The sequence below is a fragment of the Onychostoma macrolepis genome, chromosome 05 (genome assembly GCF_012432095.1).
Source record: "Onychostoma macrolepis isolate SWU-2019 chromosome 05, ASM1243209v1, whole genome shotgun sequence".
Taxonomy (NCBI): Eukaryota; Metazoa; Chordata; class Actinopteri; order Cypriniformes; family Cyprinidae; genus Onychostoma; species Onychostoma macrolepis.
The window spans coordinates 27,339,317-27,358,752 of record NC_081159.1 but is presented as its reverse complement, the minus strand read 5'-3'; the positions used below and the strand labels follow the sequence as shown (position 1 = coordinate 27,358,752).

General features: G+C 37.0%; 1 protein-coding gene across 2 annotated transcripts in view; it reads right to left on the bottom strand.

Annotated features, from left to right (window-relative positions):
* The window catches only part of drd2b (dopamine receptor D2b), a 96,057-nt gene that overhangs the window by 16,522 nt on the left and 60,099 nt on the right, over nt 1–19,436 (bottom strand). The window contains exons 3-8 of one of the 2 annotated variants that reach the window (XR_009271564.1): nt 13,020–13,129; nt 11,710–11,846; nt 9,745–9,944; nt 8,742–8,828; nt 3,249–3,594; nt 2,877–3,123 (exon numbers count right to left, since the gene is read on the bottom strand). Coding sequence is in view for 1 of the 2 variants with exons in the window: in XM_058777658.1 (XP_058633641.1) it covers nt 2,927–3,123; nt 3,249–3,594; nt 8,742–8,828; nt 9,745–9,944; nt 11,710–11,846; nt 13,020–13,129 (1,077 nt within the window). In the remaining variant the exon portion in view is untranslated. Of the gene's footprint in view, nt 1–1,804; nt 3,124–3,248; nt 3,595–8,741; nt 8,829–9,744; nt 9,945–11,709; nt 11,847–13,019; nt 13,130–19,436 lie in introns of those variants that run through there. The other variant, XM_058777658.1, reaches the window with a different exon arrangement.

Sequence of the window (19,436 nt, the reverse complement as noted above, 5' to 3'; positions counted from 1 at the left end):
TTGGAGCTAAACTCTGCAGGACACCGGCCCTCCAGGACCGAGTGTGGTGACCCCTGGCATAAAGGAACGAAAACAGCGGCGAGTTTAAACATACGATAGAAATGAATGAAGATACCTGAAACAGTTTTCCTAACATATGAATTTTCAGTTGTATGCAATCTCATGCAGAATACAGCAGAGTGAAGTGAGTGAGTTTCCTCTCATTTATAATGCAGACAGATCGAGCCTTTTAATAATGACGTCGCTCTGAGACCGCTGTTATTACAAATTGTGCGAGTCTGCGCTTCAAAACACGCAATGCATGTTTCAAATCGCGGACTTAATTGCGATTAAAAATTGCACTAAGAATATTGCAATTCATAATTAATGTTGGTAGGCTATATCGTGCAGCCCTAGACTGAACTGTTTGAGTGTTGTCTGTCATTGAAACTCAAATTTAACTGCAGCGACCCAAATTTGACTTTGTGCGACCCATCTTGTCCCACTCTTTGACCCACAAGTGGATCGTGACCCACAGTTTGAAAACCCCTGTTCTAAAGGATCTGCATGTTTAGTGATGATCAAATTGCAATAATTAGCAAGTAAGGGAGTAACTGAAGTGTGTAATCCTGTGCCACTAGTCACTGAATGGACTGTTTCAAACAGTTCTTCCCCTTTGTCTTTCATTGGTCCAAAAAAAAAAAAACATACCCTAGTTATGGCCCAAACTCTCACTAATTGTTGACCCAGTGTTGCAGTGTCTGGCTGGTCAGTGATGTTTTTATAACATCATGGCATTTATAAATATAGCTTACTTGTAGTTTGCATAAGCTGTGTCTGCATAAGCTGTGATAGGATAAAGTATTCTGACACTGAAAAAAAACGACACACTTCAGCATTAAAATGATTTACATCCATGGCTATTTTTTAACCATATTCTTTTCTTTTTGCTGACTGCTTCTCAAATGATCACCGAGAAAGAGAATGGGGTTAAGCTGTTAAGCTGAATAAAATATTATAAATCACACCAGTAATGATAGAAACTCAATTATAGTGCAATTATTACCTTCACCTGTAACGTAGTTAATGGTCATTATCATGCTGCATAATAAAGCACTCTGTATCGAAACTTGTGAACTAAAAAAAAAAAAAGATTTTTCTCCCGCAAAGCACGATTTATTTATTTATTTTTTAAATTTGATTATTCAGAGATAATGTGTTGATCCAGCAGTGAATATCTATGGCCATGTTTGAAATGGAACACAGCTTTTATTTGTAGCTTTTTTTTCCAAGAACTGTGCTTTATTTTTTTTCCAACCACAAAAATTAACTCTCACATGTCAAATCAAACACCTACCTCAGTGAACATACTAGACAGAAAAACATAGACACAACTTTATATAGCTCAGATAAGTTTGTGTACCGGTGATGTACACAAAAAATACTATAGACATACATTGGCTGCAATGTCATGTGAAGTACCAATGTAACATGCATGATCATTTTTGTCATGGGCTTCAATAGCAATAAAACTATTTGATTCGTATTTACATTGTCCTTCATAGTCGGTAAGTCAAAGGCATTCATTTCTGTTTGCTTAAAGGTGCACTCAGTTGTTTTTAAAAATAAATGTTTTAATTTCTTAAAAAAACTTTTTACACATAACGTAAAGACTGAAAAATTATGTACTATATGCTCTGATAAAACCTGTTTTATTTTACAGAGTAGAGTGGGACGCCTAAGGGGTCCAAAATGTATGAGTTTGTTACTTCATCAAGACAGTTTAGTACTACATCACTTGCTTACCAGTGGATCCTCTGCAGTGAATGGGTGTCGTCAGAATGAGAGACCAAACAGCTGAAAAAAACATCACAATAATCCATACGACTCCAGTCAGTTAATATCTTGTGAGGTGAAAAACTGTGCTTCTAAGAAACAAATCAATAATTAAGATGTTATAACTTTAAACAGTTGCTTCCGGCTAAAATATGAGTCCTCTATCCATAATATAGTTTTCTCCAGTGAAAAAGTTGCTCATCTGAATCAGGAGAGAAATATTCACAAATCAAGCAAAAACAGGCAGTGGATTTTGATGTGAGAGGACAACAGGGGATAGGCTTTTTAACGGAACGAAGCATTATTATAGATTATGGTATTTTGGCCAGAAGTGACAGTTACACCTATCCACTGCAGAGCATCCATTGATGAGCTAGTGTCGTAATGCTAATACATTTCTCCAAATATGTTCCAAAGAAAGAAACAAATTCAAATACATCTTGGATGGACTGAGGGTGAGTACATTTTTGGGAAATGTTCATTGTTTGTGTGAACTGTTCCTTTAAATTGCATAATTCTGCACTCTATGCCCCCAGTGCAACATAAACAAAACATTACTGAGTGCACCTTTAGTATCTTTATGTTCTGGCTTTATAAAACCATAATTGGCATTTTCACCTCATTTATTTGTCTTTACAATAGCTATCTCTTTATTAACAAGTTCTCAAACAAATAAATAGATTGGTGATTAAATAAATACTTGAACAAACAGAGCTGTAAGCATTTTGTAACCAGTTGCTCGCCACTAAATTGATATAATGATGTAATTACAACATTCAGGTCTCTGCTTGCATAAAAGTCTCTGTGGCAAAATCCAATTACCGATCATCTCAAATTTGCTTCAATTCTACAATTAATCACATTCACACTCCAGTTCCAAAGAGAATAAACACACATTTGCACGTGCACTCCACTGCCAGAAATAATGGAGGCACACAAATAAAACTCTGCTTTTACATTCATTTGAACCTCCACTTTCTGTAATGAGTTCTTCCGCTCTGCCCTAAAAGCATGGCTTTGTAAATCCCTCATTTCACATGGCGGTGAAAGATGGCACTAACCTCTTGTGAAATCCTCCATCTCCCCTCCTCTATGCGTGCAGTGAATGTCCTCAGCAGTGCAATATCTTTATGAAAGCCTTTCTGAACTCCACATTGAACGTGGTATATATGATGGGGTTGACGGCGCTGTTCACATATCCCAGCCAAGTGAAGGCATTGTACATTTCCAGGGGCACCACACAGCTCGTGCAGTGAGTTTTCAAAATGTGAGTAATAAAAAAGGGCAGCCAGCAAATAATGAAAACACCTGCAACAGAGAAAATAAAGCTGAGGTATTCTGAGGACAAGACCTCAATCTAGGATTTTTATGTAACTCGTGCTCAGCATACGACTGAGGAATACTTCTATAAAATTACAGCATCGTGACCTCACCTAGAACAATAGCCAGCATCTGAGTAGCCTTCTTTTCTTTATGCTGGGATATCTTTCTCTTGCTCATGGTTTTGGTCACTGTAGTTCGGGTTTTGCCATTGGGCAGTGCCTGAGTTTCAACAGGTTTGGCTTCTTTAGGGGTCTGGACCTCCTTGGCATGCCCATTTTTCTCATCTCCATTTGACTGACATTCACCGTGGGAGGGAGAGCCATGGATGGGGCTTGGTTTGGCCAGCAGGTCGACGACCAGAGTGGATGCCAGTTTCTTTTTCTCTGGAGGGCTGGTGCCTGGCGCAATGTCCACCCCCACATCACCACCCTGGTGCAGGACCTCCTTTATTAGTTGCTGTTGAAGACATGTTTATCATTAGTTGTATGAAGACACTTTGAATGTCATGAACTAGTTTAGTTTTAGTTTATATACAGTCATGGCCAAAAATATTGGCACCCTTGCAATTCTGTCAGAAAATTGTTCCAATTGCAAATGTTTTGGTAATCACGTGCTTATTGTTTTTGTTTGCACTGCAACAACACAAAAAACAGAGAAGAAAAGTCAAACTTGATAAAATTTCACACAGAACTCAAAAATGGACTAGATAAAATTATTGGCACCTTGTCAAAATTGTAGGAAATAATTACTTTTCAAGCATGTGATGCTCCTGTAATTTGTATTTAGACACACCTGTGGCAAGTAACAGGTGTGGGCAATATAGTAATCACACTTGCAACCAGTTAAAATGGAGAAAACTTGACTCAACCTTTGTGTTGTGTGTCACACTGAGCATGGAGAAAAGAAAGAAGTGTAAAGAGTTGTCTGTGGATTTGAGAGAAATAATTGTGGAAAAACATGGACAATCTCAAGGCTACAAGTCCATCTTCAGAGATCTTAATGTTCCTGTGTTCAATGTGCACAATATCATCAAGAGGTTTACAGCCCATGGCACTGTAGCTAACCTCCCTGGACATGGATGGAAGAGCAAAATTAATGAAAAATAACAACAAAGGATTGTTCGAATGGTGGATAAAGAACCCCGATTAACTTCCAAACAAATTCAAGCTGATCTGCAGATACAGGGTACAACAGTGTCAGCTCGCACTATCCATCGCCATCTGAATGAAAAGGGATGCTATGGTAGGAGACCCAGGAGGACACCACTGCTGACACAAAGGCATAAAAAAGCAAGACAGGAGTTTGCCAAAACGTATGTGAAAAAAACACAATCCTTCTGGGAGAACGTACTGTGGACAAGTAGAGCTTTTTGGTAAAGGACATCATGGCACTGTTTACAGAAAAAGAAATGAGGCCTTCAAAGAAAAGAACACAGTCCCTACAGTCAAACATGGTGGAGGTTCAAAGATGTTTTGGGGTTGCGTTGCTGCTTCTGGCACTGGATGCCTTGACTGTGTGAACAGTATCATGAAATCTGATGATTACCAAAGAATGTTGGGGCGCAACGTAGTGGCCAGTGTCAGAAAGCTGCGTCTCCACCAGAGGTCATGGGTCTTCCAGCAGGACAATGACCCGAAACACACTTCAAAAAGCACTCAGAAATGGTTACAAACAAAGCGCTGGAGAGTTCTGAAATGGCCAGCATTGAGTCCAGATCTGAATCCCATAGAACACCTGTGGAGAGATCTCAAAACAGCAGTTGGGAGAAGGCATCCTTCAAATCTGAAATGACCTGGAGCAGTTTGCAAAAGAAGAATGGTCCAAAATTCCAGTAGAGAGGTGTAAGAAACTCATTCATGGTTACAGGAAGTGATTGATTTCAGTTATTTTTTCCAAAGAGGGTGCTACCAAATATTAAGTTAAGGGTGCCAATAATTTTGTCCAGTGGATTTTTTGGGTTCTGTGTGGAATTGTATCTGATTGGACATTTCTTCTCTGTTTTTTTGCAAACAAAAAAAATAAATAAATATGTGAGTACCAAAACATTTGCAACTGCAGAAATTTTCTGAAAGAAGGGTTGCATTTTCTGACAGAATTGTAAGGGTGCCGATATTTTGGCCATGACTGTATGTGTGTATATATATATATATATATATGTATGTATGTGTGCATGTATGTATGAAGAGTTTATTTGCAAAAACAGCGACTTTTAATTTTCAAAAATCATGTTTTCATGTCAAAAATCTAAAATTATGTTATCATGTTCTTATTGTGTTTGATTGTGTTAGTTAGCTGTATTTTTTTTAGTTTTTTTTTTACCTAATCAAAATAACCCAACTGCAGTTTGATTGAGATTAATTGGAATGCACAATGAAAAAACATGATTTTTCAAAATGGTTGAAAAAGTAATGTATATATGATCAAAATCATGTACAATTAACCTCTACCTAAACAAAGAATTTAAAGGGGGGAAAAATATCTAAATTAACATAAATATATGTATATTGCTGTATCAAATGAATAACAGCATCAAAAAGCAAAGATACTACAAACCAGAAACAAACACTATAAGATACATGAAATGCATACTTTAAACAACAACAACAAAAACATATTAAAGAAGAACTTATTGTAACACTTTAGTTTATGGACCAATTACCACTATTAGATTGTTGCTTACTAGCATGCATATTATTGTTTATTAGTACTTATAAATTAAACAGCATATTACTGTTTATTAGTACGTATAAAGCTAATATTAATGGCTAAAATCTGAGAATTGACAAGTTATATAACAATGAACCTATTTTTGCTTTTCAATTTTTGCTTTTTATTTGAATATATCTTTTATATTAAAGATATTGATGTCATAACATATAACAATCTGCGGTTTCTAAAATAAAGGAAAAAAATAATTTGAGCGTGTTGCAATCCTAACAATTTTTTTCTGTAGGTCAATTTTTTGAATAGTAGGAAAAATGCTTGTCCAAACTATATTGCAATATGAAAGATACTTTAGATAAATTAAAGTATAATAAAAATGGTAACACGATGCCTAACCTCTTATTATACCAGTAGATTTATATAAATCTATCCACTATAGCTTTCTCCGACTCAAACATTTGTCAACAAACTCCCAAGAATTTTGTTGTTGACACATGAGGCACCTCAATAGACTCAATTGTAATTTTAGATATAGCCTAGAATACTAGTAGACCAGCATGGGGAAAAAGTACACAGTACAGTACACACAAATCAATACTGAAAATGATGGTACATGTGAAAATAAAAAGGGCATTTAAGCTTATTTGCACTAACCTGACAGTTCCTGACAGCATTAATTGGTGAACTTATGGCCTCTCATTAACTATTCACATTTAAAGTAGTTGCTAAATCAAAGCTTGTTTAACACAGGCAGGCTGTCAGCACGGATGTATGACTCACAGTAATCCAGCTATAATTCATTTGATGTGATATATGACTCACAGTAACCAAACTGTAATAAACATTCAGTTTGTGAAAGAGAAAAATCCACAGCTTTTTTGTTATATTTATTCACTTACATTTATTCACCTTTTTTAACCATTACAATTAAAGAATGAACAAGCAAAATCTATTTAATAAAATTATAAATGAACAAGAAAACATCAGTCACATTAACTTAAATATTACCTTGACTCAATTGTTATCTTTTTATAAACACTGTTTCTTCATGTTCCTACTATTCTTTTTTTTTCTTTTTTTTTACATTCAGCATTACATTTCTAATGTAATGAGGAATGTTCTTTTTAACTGCAATTTTAAAGCCTTTCATTGGCACAAATAGTGGACGTATCTAGTGGTTAATAATAATGTGCTTTACACAACCGGGGTGTGTTTCTCAAAACCATTGTTAGCTGACTATGGTCGTTAGTCCCATTGAACTCTATTGGTAATGACGGAACTTGTGACCATAGTTGCTTTTGGGAAATGCACCCTGAGTCATCTTTCTTATAAGTATTCAAACATAAAGTGTCCACATACATTTTTGTACTTTAGTACAGAGTCTCTAAGGGAACATGGTGATGGAAAAAAAATGAGTTGGGAGAAAAAAATGACATTTTAATGCTTTTGCATTCAGTCAAAAAAGTTTTACATTCCCCTGAGAAACTCTGTTCACTCGAATAAAACTTCTAAGCAAATTTTTCTTCCATCTCATATTTTTCCCATCACCATGGCCCCTAAGGGGCTCTATACAGTATATACAATATCAGCAGAAACTGAACTATAAATCTAGTTATGTCAAATTAAGACTCTCATTTATGAGTAAATGACAGAGAAATAAAGTGCATTTCAATGCTTTAAATACAAACACGACTAATGAAAGTAAAATCATTTTCATTATCATGAAATTATTCAGTAAGTATGAAATAAGTGCAACATCATGGTGTGTAACATTAATGAGTTTCACTCATGCACTAATTTGCATGCATGTGTGAACAGACACATGCATGCAAATTAGTAATGGTTCCAGGTTTTAATAATCGAGTTTAAAAAACTGTTATAAAATGGTAAATGGGTTTGTTAATGTGATACTGTTAACAATTTAATGTATTTTATAAGTGCAATAAAATCAACCTATATGAAATGCACTCAAATATATTTTTATATATAGTCTGGCTATGTTAATTAGACACCTGTTTTCATTTAGTAGTAATAGCAAATGGAAATTGTGCAACTTTTGTGAATGAAGTGCAGTCTATAATGAGTCTAATTTACATAAAACATAGGTGTGTTTGCAATTTTAGCACTAAAAAATGCACTGTGGCTAGTTAGTGAATAACTAGGTATAGTTAGGGAATAACAGGATAGTTAGTGAATAACAGGTATTTTGCATTGACATACCATGTATAAAAGTGGCATAATTTTTCATGGAAATCAAGTGGCTGGCTTACAACCCAGGCTCAGTGGAAAAATTACCGACATTTTTGCAAAACTCCAAAAATGTACCTATACATATAATTCCCTACATTTTCCAGCTGAAATAAACACTAGATGCAGATAACACCAACAACTTTTATTTCATTTTCAAGCTAATTTTGATTACAGGGCAGATGATCAATAAAGACTCACTGCTGATGGTTCCTTGCACAATACCATGTAATCACCTCAAAACAAAACCTAACCAAACATAACCAACTCTATGGCTTTTCCGACATAGTAAGCTTGCTCAGCATTACAAAAGCAACTTAAATATATTTTTTTTGCCAAAAGGTCGCCATAGGCACATATTTTTCATGAGCCTGGGTTGCATATTTAGCTGTCTTTGTATATTAAGCTGGGATACATTTTTATTTTATTTTAATAAATGTTATAAATAAGCTGTTCTTCTAAACTGAATAATTCATAAGCAAAAGCTATGTATTTAGACCTCCAAATGGCCAGCTCCTTTTTTTTGTACAGATTTTGTTTTATAACTTTCCCCATAATGAGGCAAAGAGCACTGAGATATATTGGATGTAATGGTGGAAATGTAGAGGCAGCTGCATACATATACTGAATCTACAGAATAACATTATTTTACATCATTTTTATGACTTGTTTTATTAGAAAAGCACACTTACTGCTTTCTTGTTTTTGGCAGGTAAACCCCCGTTGGTCTTAATGATAACTGTGCACAGTTTCACATCTTCAGGATGAGTGCACTTTTCCTGTGGCAAAGGTAATAAGAATTTGATTCAGCATGTGGTCGACATTAAATTCCAAAGACAGCATGGAGCCCTGAAAATCATTCATAGGTATATTTGGTGCCTCTTGATGACAAACGCAATGAAAATAAATCCACCGAACACAAAATAACCTTTCTAGCACTAAAAGCCAAATGAAAAAAAGATTGCTTCAGTAATTTGTAAGTACCACAAAAAGTCCTTGGGACCCTTTAAAACTAGACGGCTGAACCCATTGATCCAAAGTGGCCATTAAAAACAGCTGGTGCAAGAAATCGATGATGAAAGAGCACAAAGGTCAGAAGAAAGAAATAATTTGTAGCTCTTCTGTATTGCGATGAAACTAGAATATGAATAAAGGATAACCGGTATATCATATTCCCAATATGCTCTGACATAAATTGCACAGGGAATTATGTTAAAAAACCTTACAGCTCAGGAAACATGTCAATGGCTTCTTTTCCTTTAACGGCTTTACTTTCACAGTGTCCAGCAGGCATATTCAACAAAGGCGAAGGCAATGCTCCCATAACCAAATACAGAGTGGAGATGCCGAAATCAGACTGCCAAAAGATAAAACCAACAGTATTTTTCATCAGTATGCCTGTTGAGATATCCATCTGCCAATAGCCACAATCAAGCATTAAATTAATCTAACAACACTGTAACATAATACTGATTCCAGGGGCGAGTAAAGATTTTGGGGTCACTGTATTTCGAGCAGTGTCCTGCAGGTCCTGGCATTACCTCAGGAATTCTATAATTAACTCTGAAAGCTGTTCCCCATATTTTCCAGAAAGAGGGCAACTCCTTTTGTAAAACAACACTGACACCATGTTTTGTCCGGTGGGGAGTGCTGGGTATTTTCCCTGAGGCTACTGTCTCACATGGTGCATATCACCTTGAGAGAGGGCTGAGCATCAGCATCTGTCTTCTGGCAGCTCCGTTTAGTGTTGACCCGTTTTCGACGCTTACGAAGAACCACGTAGATCTGCACGTACACGAGAAGGGTGATGATGAAGGGCACGTAGAATGACATGATGGAGGAGTAGACAACAAAAGCGGGGTTGGCGATTTCACATATGGTATCGTCCCGTGTAGCTAAGAGAGAGAGCAAAATATGGTTACACAATTAATAATGGTCTCAAAACTAATTAGTTAATTGAGGCTCTGGCAAATGCCTGTATGGCAAATTTCCCCTAACAATTGCAAATTAGCTCTAGATTATAATTAGATTAGAAGCATACTGGAAAATTTATAATAATATGACAACAATGTTAAAAACTTAATACAAATGTTATACTGAAAAATGGAGTATATGTAAGTATATAGAAATATATATGTATAATTAGATTTTAAAAGTTTGAACACACAGCTAAAGTAATTTCAGGCAGGTCTTGACAGAATTACAGTTCCACTTCGCCAAATGATTTTGGTTAATTCAAAGGTCCTTTCAATCTATAACAGCAAAAGGACCAAAACCTGCAAATACACTGACCAAGCAACTAAATATAGCAAAGAAAAGGATAAAAAATGACAAATAAATTCCATGTTTTTATCATAAAATTATGTTTTAATATCTATGATCTAGAGCACATTCTCTTTCTTTTTGAAATTAGCAAAGGAGGTTGGGATAAGATTATTAGAAAATTGTCCCACAGACAAGAGTATTTTAAGGACAAAAACCTGGCAAATGTCTTTAAATAAAACATCTGAACAATGTGATAAAGGTATCTTTTCCATGTTTTTGTCCTAACCATCCACAACAGTGATACACAACTAGCAACAATGGATTCTATTTTAGATACAGCTTCTATTTTTGAGACGTCACAGCTAAAACAGCTGTATACAAATAGCTGTACAACAATAATCTCAAGTGTTTTATTTAATGTCGAAAAGGTATAATGTGGGTTTGAATATCATTTCGCTTGACATTTTTAGACATACTGAAAGCAACAATGGATAATTTGCCTCAGATCTTGGAAAAAATAAATAAACATAACCATTAAAACTGTGAACTCAATGTGAACCAACAAGCATTTTTCATGACAAAGATCAGTCACTCGGTATGTATTTTAATCATATTTAAATGATTTTATATTTATGAATTAGATTTTGTACTTGTCCATTACACTTGCAGAAAGAGCCCGCCCATGCATTCTTCTGAATGACTGTGCTTTTTGATTGATTTTGTTGCATCATATAGCCATGTAGCATCTGGTGTGGATAGACAATTGGCTTGTTGCTGGAATCATATTGCATCATGTTCGACTAAGACATGGTGTAACAATGGAATTATTGACATTGAAATATTAGAAAAAATTATGATAATAATACAACGGCCCATCATCTATTTTAATTTAATATATTTTTGAAAGAATATATTAAATTAAAATAGACAATGGGCCATCGAAATATAAAAAACCCGATGCTAATAATACAACGGCCCATAATCTATGTTAATTATATATATAGAGAGAGAGAGAGAGAGAGAGAGAGAGAGATTTTTTAAATTCTATATTTAATTTTTATAATATTAATTGCTATGTTGTTATTTTATTGTGCAATACATGTGACAAGTTCATACTGATGACGTTATGAATGCCATAAAATATGATTTGCCATTGTGCTTGTGGGTGTTTTTGTCTGTTTTAGTTATTCTTTATGAATTCTCAGTTGCCTATTTTTGAAAAAAACAAAAAACAAAACAAACAAAAAAAAAAAAAAACAGCATATTTGTTTGGAATGCTATGATGACGAGTAAGTAACCTTTTTTTGCGTGTGTGTGTGTGTATGTGTGTGCGTGTGTGAACTGTTCCTATATGAACATTAGGAAATAATAACAATAAATAAAAAAGACATTTACCTGTGTTATTTAATCCAAACAGCAGGGGGCAAGAAATAGCGAACGAAAGCACCCAAACCACCGAGATCATTACCGTGACTCGTCTCTTGGAGCTGTAGCGTGTGTTGTACAACATCGGCATAGCAACAGCTGTGTACCTGCACAAGAAGCCCAGAGGGAAGGAGATGAAGAGCGGGTGGATGGGTTGGAGTGGATTTGCATTCAGGCAGACAAACAGAGAAGGAAACAATAATGGTCACACCTGAACAGCTGCCTCTGATATCAGCTGCCATTATTTTGCCATCATCTCTCTTGCTTTTGTAACTGTAATAAACCTAAACATCATCATTATCGTCACCATCATTTCCAAATCTTTCAGGGGTCTTCCTATTCTAACAAAAATATTTTACGTTCTGGGGGTTCACTAAGCATAAATTGCACTGAAAGTTTTGTAGTTTAGTATATAGTTTCAGCACTGAATTCAACACTGAATGGAATCTGCATAACAGAATTCTCTGATCTTTGCAGCGGACTACGGTAATCGGACATATTTTACTGGGACTCTTCAGAAAGCCAAAAGTACCCGTTTATAATGTTCTTCTTCATCAAATTAAGAACTTGTGCTGCCATGATCCGTCAGAACATAGCTGTTTAACTAATATTCAGTATATCACCTGTTTCTGTGGATGGGAATAGCACGGTTTTTGTTGCAGAAGGCAATTTAGCACCTGATTAAACTGAATTACATGTGGATAGTGAATAAGACACAGGTTTTTGCCCTGAAAAACTCTTTAGTAAAGTCATCCCTCTGTACTATATATTCTGCACCATCACCCAAAAATGAAATTCTGCCATTTACTCACCCTCATGTTGTTCCAAACGTGTATGACTTACTTTCTTCTGCAGAACACAGATGATGATATTTTGGAAGAATGCTGGTAACCAAACAGTTTTGGTGACCTTTGACTTCAATTATATGGACGAAATATCTGTCTTTCTGTTCCACAGAAGCATAATATACTGTGTTTGTATATATGCTCAAACAGTCAAACAGGTTTGGAACAACATGAGGCAGAATCTTCATTTTTGGGTTAACTATCCCTTTTACTGTCTTTCATTTTTCCCTCACTTTTTATAATAACTGACTCTAATGATGGGTTTAAATGACATTTGGAAGCTAGCACATCTGTATAAATAGCAATATGCCTTTTTCATATGGTATATATACCAATCCCCCACTCCACTGCCCACAAGAATATGTGATTGATCTATGGTATGCTTGCCATTTAAGAGAATCATTACACTTTTCCTGAACTGACAGCAGAACCTACCTGTCAATACTAATGGCACACAGATTAAGAATGCTGGCTGTACACATCATGACGTCCAGGGTGACGAACACGTCACAGTGGATTTTACTGAAGCGCCACTCCCCCACCACCTGCAACACATGCACATACACGCAATCAGATTTCAAAAGACAAGTTCAATTATTTACTGTGGACAACAACAAAAAGACTTTACTGGCAAATAAATAAATAAATAAATCAATGAATTAATAATGAGAGATATAGAAATAGAGTGCACAAAAAGTAGTTCTGGAAAATGAAGTATCACATAAAAAAAGATAACACTTTATTAAGGTTTAATTTGTTATTAATTTGTTCTATCTATCTATCTATCTATCTATCTATCTATCTATCTATCTAGACACGAATCCAATCTGTGGACTTCCGTCCAATTGCCATTAGAGGTCGCCCTTTCATTATATTGACTCTCACACCACACAGACTGTTTCATGTTACCTTGGACTGCATTTCCCATCATCCATTTCACTGATTGCACACAGCTGTAGCCAATCACACACACACTATATTACACCCACTCAGATCCTTCTCAAACTGCAGAGTATTGTTCAGCCTTTATCACTGTGATAGCTGTTAACTTCTTTACGGAGCCTGTCATAGTCATAGTCATAGTCATAGTCATAGTCATAGTCATAGTCATAGTCATAGTCATAGTCATAGTCATAGTCATAGTCATAGTCATAGTCATAGTCATAGTCATAGTCTTGCCTGTTTTTCCCGTGTTTTGATTCTAGCCTGTGTATCTTGGATTAACCCTTTGTCTTGCTGTTTCGGATTGTGTTTGCACCTCGCCTGGACTATTACCGTGTACCTGGATTATCTCTCTTAGTTTTGCTTGTTGGATTACGCTCGCCGTTGATTGACCCTCGCTTGTTTACCGGACTTCTCTGTGTCTTGCCTTCTACATCCCCGTATGCCTTTGTCTGACCCATGCCTGATTGTGACCCAGAGCAGAGCCCGTTCTCAAAATGGCGGCCACAACAATGCTCCGTCATGTCACAGCTGCCATTCCTGAGTCATATCAAGTCACAGTTGATCATCACGAGTCCAGTCAAGTCACAGTTGATCGTCATGAGTCAAGTCACAGCTGCTCGTCATGAGTCCAGTCAAGTCGCAGTTGATCATCATGAGTCCAGTCAAGTCGCAATTGATCTTCCAGAGTCTTGTCACGTCTCAGCTGATCTTACAGAGTCTCGTCACATCACAGCTGATCGTATAGAGCCTTGTCACGTCCTGTCTGTTGCATCCAGATCGTCAAGGTCAGTCCTTCAGTATCCTAGTCTGGTATCCAGTGTGAGGGATGCACCGCTTGTGTCTGCACGCACAGCTGGTATCCCCAAACCTACTCATTTGAGCCCTCCAGTTCTTGAAACGATTCTGAGTCATTCCCCAGCATTTCCCATATGGGGGATCGCTTTATGAATGAATGAATGAATGAGGCATTTATATAGCGCTTTATTGTGTATTGCAATACACCCAAAGCGCTTTACAATCATGTGGGGGTGGGGGGGTGGGGTCTCTCCTCAACCACCACCAGTGTGCAGCATCCACTTGGATGATGCGACGGCAGCCACAGGACAACGGCGCCAGTGCGCTCACCACACACCAGCTACAGGTGGAGAGGAGAGAGAGTCATAGAGCCAATCAAGTGGATGGGGATTATTGGGAAGCCATGACTGACAAGGGCCAGTGGAGCAAATTTGGCCAGGACACCGGGGTTACATCCCCACTCTTTACTATGAGTGTCATGGGATTTTTAATGACCACAGAGAGTCAGGACCTCGGTTTAATGTCTCATCCGAAAGATGGATGGTGTGTTTGGGCTGCATACACCACTGAAACTCTAGAGATGGTGCCGACCACTGAGATGTCTCCAGAGGTGGCGGCTGACGCTGCAGAACCTCCTGGTGTAGTGGCGCACGCTGCTGTGTTCCCTGAGGCGATGTCACCTACTGAAGCTTCTCCAGAGGTGGTGGCGTATGCTGCAGAACCTCCCGAGGTGGCGGCACTCGCTTCAGCTCCTTGCGTGGTGGCGCCCAGCAATACACTTTCAGCATGTCTGTGCTGTCTCAGGCCATCTGTGAACCTTCAGTCTGTCCTGTCACGGCTATGGAGTCCGTCTATGATCTCTCTGCCTGTCCTGTCATGGCTAAGGAGGCCGTCTGTGAACCTTCAGTCTGTCCTGTCATGGCTATGGAGGCCGCTTGCAAACTCCTGCCTTGCTCTGAACCGGCCATGGAGGTCAATTATGAACTATTGTCCTGTCCCAACCCAGCTGAGGAGGCTGCCTCTGAACTCTCAGTGTTGTCTGTCACACCCAACGATGCTGTCTGTGAGCTTCCTGACTGTTTTGCTGCGGCTACAAGGGTCGTTCAGGAACTCTCATCCCTACCTATCACTGCCATGGAAGCCTTAAATGAACTTTCTGTATGCCCTGTTAACCCTGTCATTGCCAAAGAGACCATTAGTGAATAGTCTGTCTGTCCCTTTCCAGTCAATGAGTTTAATCCTGAGCTATTTGTGTGTCCAGTTTCAACCAATAAGCCTGAGAATGAACCATCTGTCTGTTCTATTTCAAGTGATATGACTGATTGCGAACTTCCTGTCAGTCTGTCAATTAACTATCTGTCTATCCAGTTCTACCCAAGGAGTCTGAGTATGACCAGTTTGGTTATACTATTTCTATCAATGAGTTCGATTCTCAGGTGTCTGTCCGTCCGATTCCAACCTATGAGTCTGAGTTTGCCTGTTCAGTTGCCATTAATGCTCTTGGTTTTGAACTATCTGTCTGTCCTGTTTCAACGAATGAGTCTGACTGTGAATTGTCTGACAGTTTAGTTTTCCTCACTGAAATGTCTACCAGTCCAGTTTCAGTCGATGCACCTGGTTATGAACAATGTGTCTGGACGAATGTAGCTGTTAAATCTGACTTTGAACTGTCTGCTTATCTGATTTCAGTCAACGAATCTGATTTTGAACCATCTGTCTGTCCACACTGTAAAAAAATCCTGTAAATTTACAAGGAAATTTAACAGTAAAATGCTGTTTTCATATAAAAACAGTAATTTACTGTTTTTTGCAATGCATTGTGGGACAAGATGACCAGCAACAGTAAGACACTGTTATTTAACAGCATAATACCATATTTACCCTTGTACGTGCGCATAGGAAGACATCTTGGTTTATCTGCAAGAGGTCATTTTGCAGCTCTGCCTTTTATTGTTTTATTTCTAAAGTACTTATTACTTTTAAATATTAAAGATTACACATCCAATTAAGCTTTTGGTAATTAAATTGGATTCTTGATTGTGTGTTTTTATCAGCAAGTTACCACAGGAGCGTGAGCCCTTGTACAAACTGTCGTCATATCACACACAAACTGTTTTTTTTTTTTTTTTCTAACCCGCACATCCTAAACTTTATCTGAGTGAAAAATTACTGTGGAATGATGTTTTTTATCTTGTGTGCATGGTTACAATTTTAGCGTAAGGGTTCAAACCGTCCATTATCTGCTGCTGCTATTTGCAACTACGCTTATGGTTTTATCCGTAAGTTACCAAGAACAATTCTGAATATTAACATACATTATAAAGAGTCAGCGAAGGGTAATTTGCTGACCGGATAGCGTGTTTTAATCATTGAACAGTAACCGAGCAAGATATGATAGCATTGTTAGCTCGTTAGCATATAAGGTTACCCAAACTGCCTTTGATTTGTTATTAACTACCATCAAAATTTATGCAACGGACACATGTCCCAATCTTTATGTAAGCAAAAGATATGTGTGTATGAACAAAATTCATAATTCTTGTGTTATTACGGTGAATGTGCAAACCACTGCTAGGGATTGCAAAAATAGCAGCATGACAGATGGCTTTTTTTATTTGTAAACTTTTTTTTTTTTTTTTTTTTTTGTGGGGGATGTCTGTAATTAGTTAACTAGAGAATCCGTTCTTTACATTATGTTTTCCTTGTCCTTGTAGTTCAACTACTGAAGGCTGACTTTATAGAGAAGCAAAGGACTCATTCTTTAAAAATAAATGTAAGTTTGAATATTGTTTGTTCAAGTAATCATTCACCTAAAAATGGTTATCTCATAATTTACTCAACCTTATGCTGTCTCAAACTCTTAGGACTTTCTTTTGGAGGACAGGTGAGGATATTGTCGTGGAGAAATTATGTCTGTTTTTACCATACAGTGGAAGACCAGTGGGAACCAAACTGTTGAGCTCCAAAAGGAACATAAAGGTATGATTAATCACCAGTCATTTTGTCTGATATCAAAATATCAGACCAAACAACCACAAATTAGAGCCTGGAATTGCAAAATGTACAGTGAAAATTGTTTTCACCCAAACAAATTGAATCACTTCAGAAAACTGGCTAAACCATGTGATTAATTACCTTTATCCTCCATTTACCCCAAAATGAAAATTTTGTCATTAATCACTTAGCCCCATGTCGTTCCAAACCCATAAAAGCTTAGGCCGTCTTTGGAACACAAATAAAGATATTTTTGATGCATTTTGACAGCTCTCTGACCTTCCCATAAACAGTAATGTAATTAACACGATTAACGTCCAGAAACGTAGCAAAGAGATCGGTAAAATAGTCCATGTGTCATCAGTGGTTCAACCGTAATTTTACGAAGCTACGAGAATACTTTTTGTATGCAAAGAAAACACAAATAACGACTTTATTCAACAATTCGTCTCCTCTGCATCACCGAAGCACTATTTTGGAGTGTATCTACTGAATGCAAACAGCGTATGCTGTAGCTGTGTCAGCTGCACCACGCAGATACGTTTTCTACGTTTATTTACGCTTTCATTTGAACTAAAACAATGTATCTGTAGTTTTGTAAAATTACGGTTGAACCCCTGATGTCACATGGATTATTTTACTGATGTCCTTGCTGCATTTCTGGACATTGATTGTGTTAATTGCATTGCTTTCTATGGGAACGCATCAAAAATATCTTAGTTTGTGTTCCAAAGATGAATGAAGCTTTACGGGTTTGGAATGACATGGGGGTAAGTGATAACTACATTTTCATTTTGGGGTGGAGTAACCCTATAATGTGCCTCATATTAGAATCCACTTATTATAAATGTAGCAATGAATGACTTATGCAGTGTATTCCAAGTTTTCAGTTAATTATCGACTAGTTTTTGGTTAGAAATTTTTCAAATATCAAAATTATACACTGGAAAACGTTTCAAATTTAAACTTGTCTCCTCTTATTCTTCAGATACTTTACTGGAATAAATCCAGAAAAGAGGATCAAAGCTGCATGGAGAAAAGAGGTGTCTTAAATAACTGGAAAAACTGCAGAAGAAGACCCAAAATGACGAAGAAGACCATCAGTCCAGAAGTATCTCATCCTTAACTCAACCTTATGCTGTCTCAAACCAGTATGACTTTCTCTTGAAGGACAAATTAAGATATTGTCATAAAGAAATATTTGCCCATACAATGGAAGACAAATGGGGGCCAAACCTTTTAGCTCCAAAAGGAACATAAAGGTATGATTAATCAAAGACACCAAAATATCAGACCAAAGGACCACAAATGAGAGATTGCAATTGCAAGATGTATGGAGAAAAGTGTTTTCACCCAAACAAATTGAATCACTTCAGAAAACTGGCTAAGTGTTTGAAAGTTTGATCCCCATTTTCTTTTGCATTGTATGGACAAACAGACATTTCATCTCCAGTAAAGTATCATCTATAGTGGAGTTTAAATTGGCTAATGCTGATTTGTATTTTATGAACAAACAAAGACTCTATGTACAGTATGTTTGAATGCATGCCTGTTGTAGGGCATATTGCAAAAGTTTATCTAGTGTTGTATCAGAATAAAAAACAAAACATAACTTGACTTTGTTCTCTTTTGTAATACACAGTCAAATAGAAAATGCAGGGTATAATATGCATTTAAATTTGAGATCATGGAGTTATGAGTAGTATGTAATTTAACAGATATATACTGCTAAATTACAGTAGTTTACGGTAGATGACAAAACAGCATTTTACTGTTAATTCTTTTTTTTTTAAATAGCACACTGTATTTTTACAGTATGATCCTGGCAACCTCAGCTCAGATTACCATTTTTTTACAGGGAATTTTTTTTTTTTTTTTTTTTTACAGTGCAGTTACAATCTATGAACCTGTTATTTGCCCCACTAGTCCAGTCATGACCCCAGAAACCTTACCTGAACTCCCTGTAGGCTATAGTAGCCTTGTTACAGCCCAAAGACCCGCCTTTGAACTCTTAACCCTTAACCCTGCTCAGAAACTACAAATGCACTCCATCTGTCCCGTTGCCCCTGTCAGTATCAAAGACACCAATAATGAACTGTCTATCTATCCTGTCTCAGT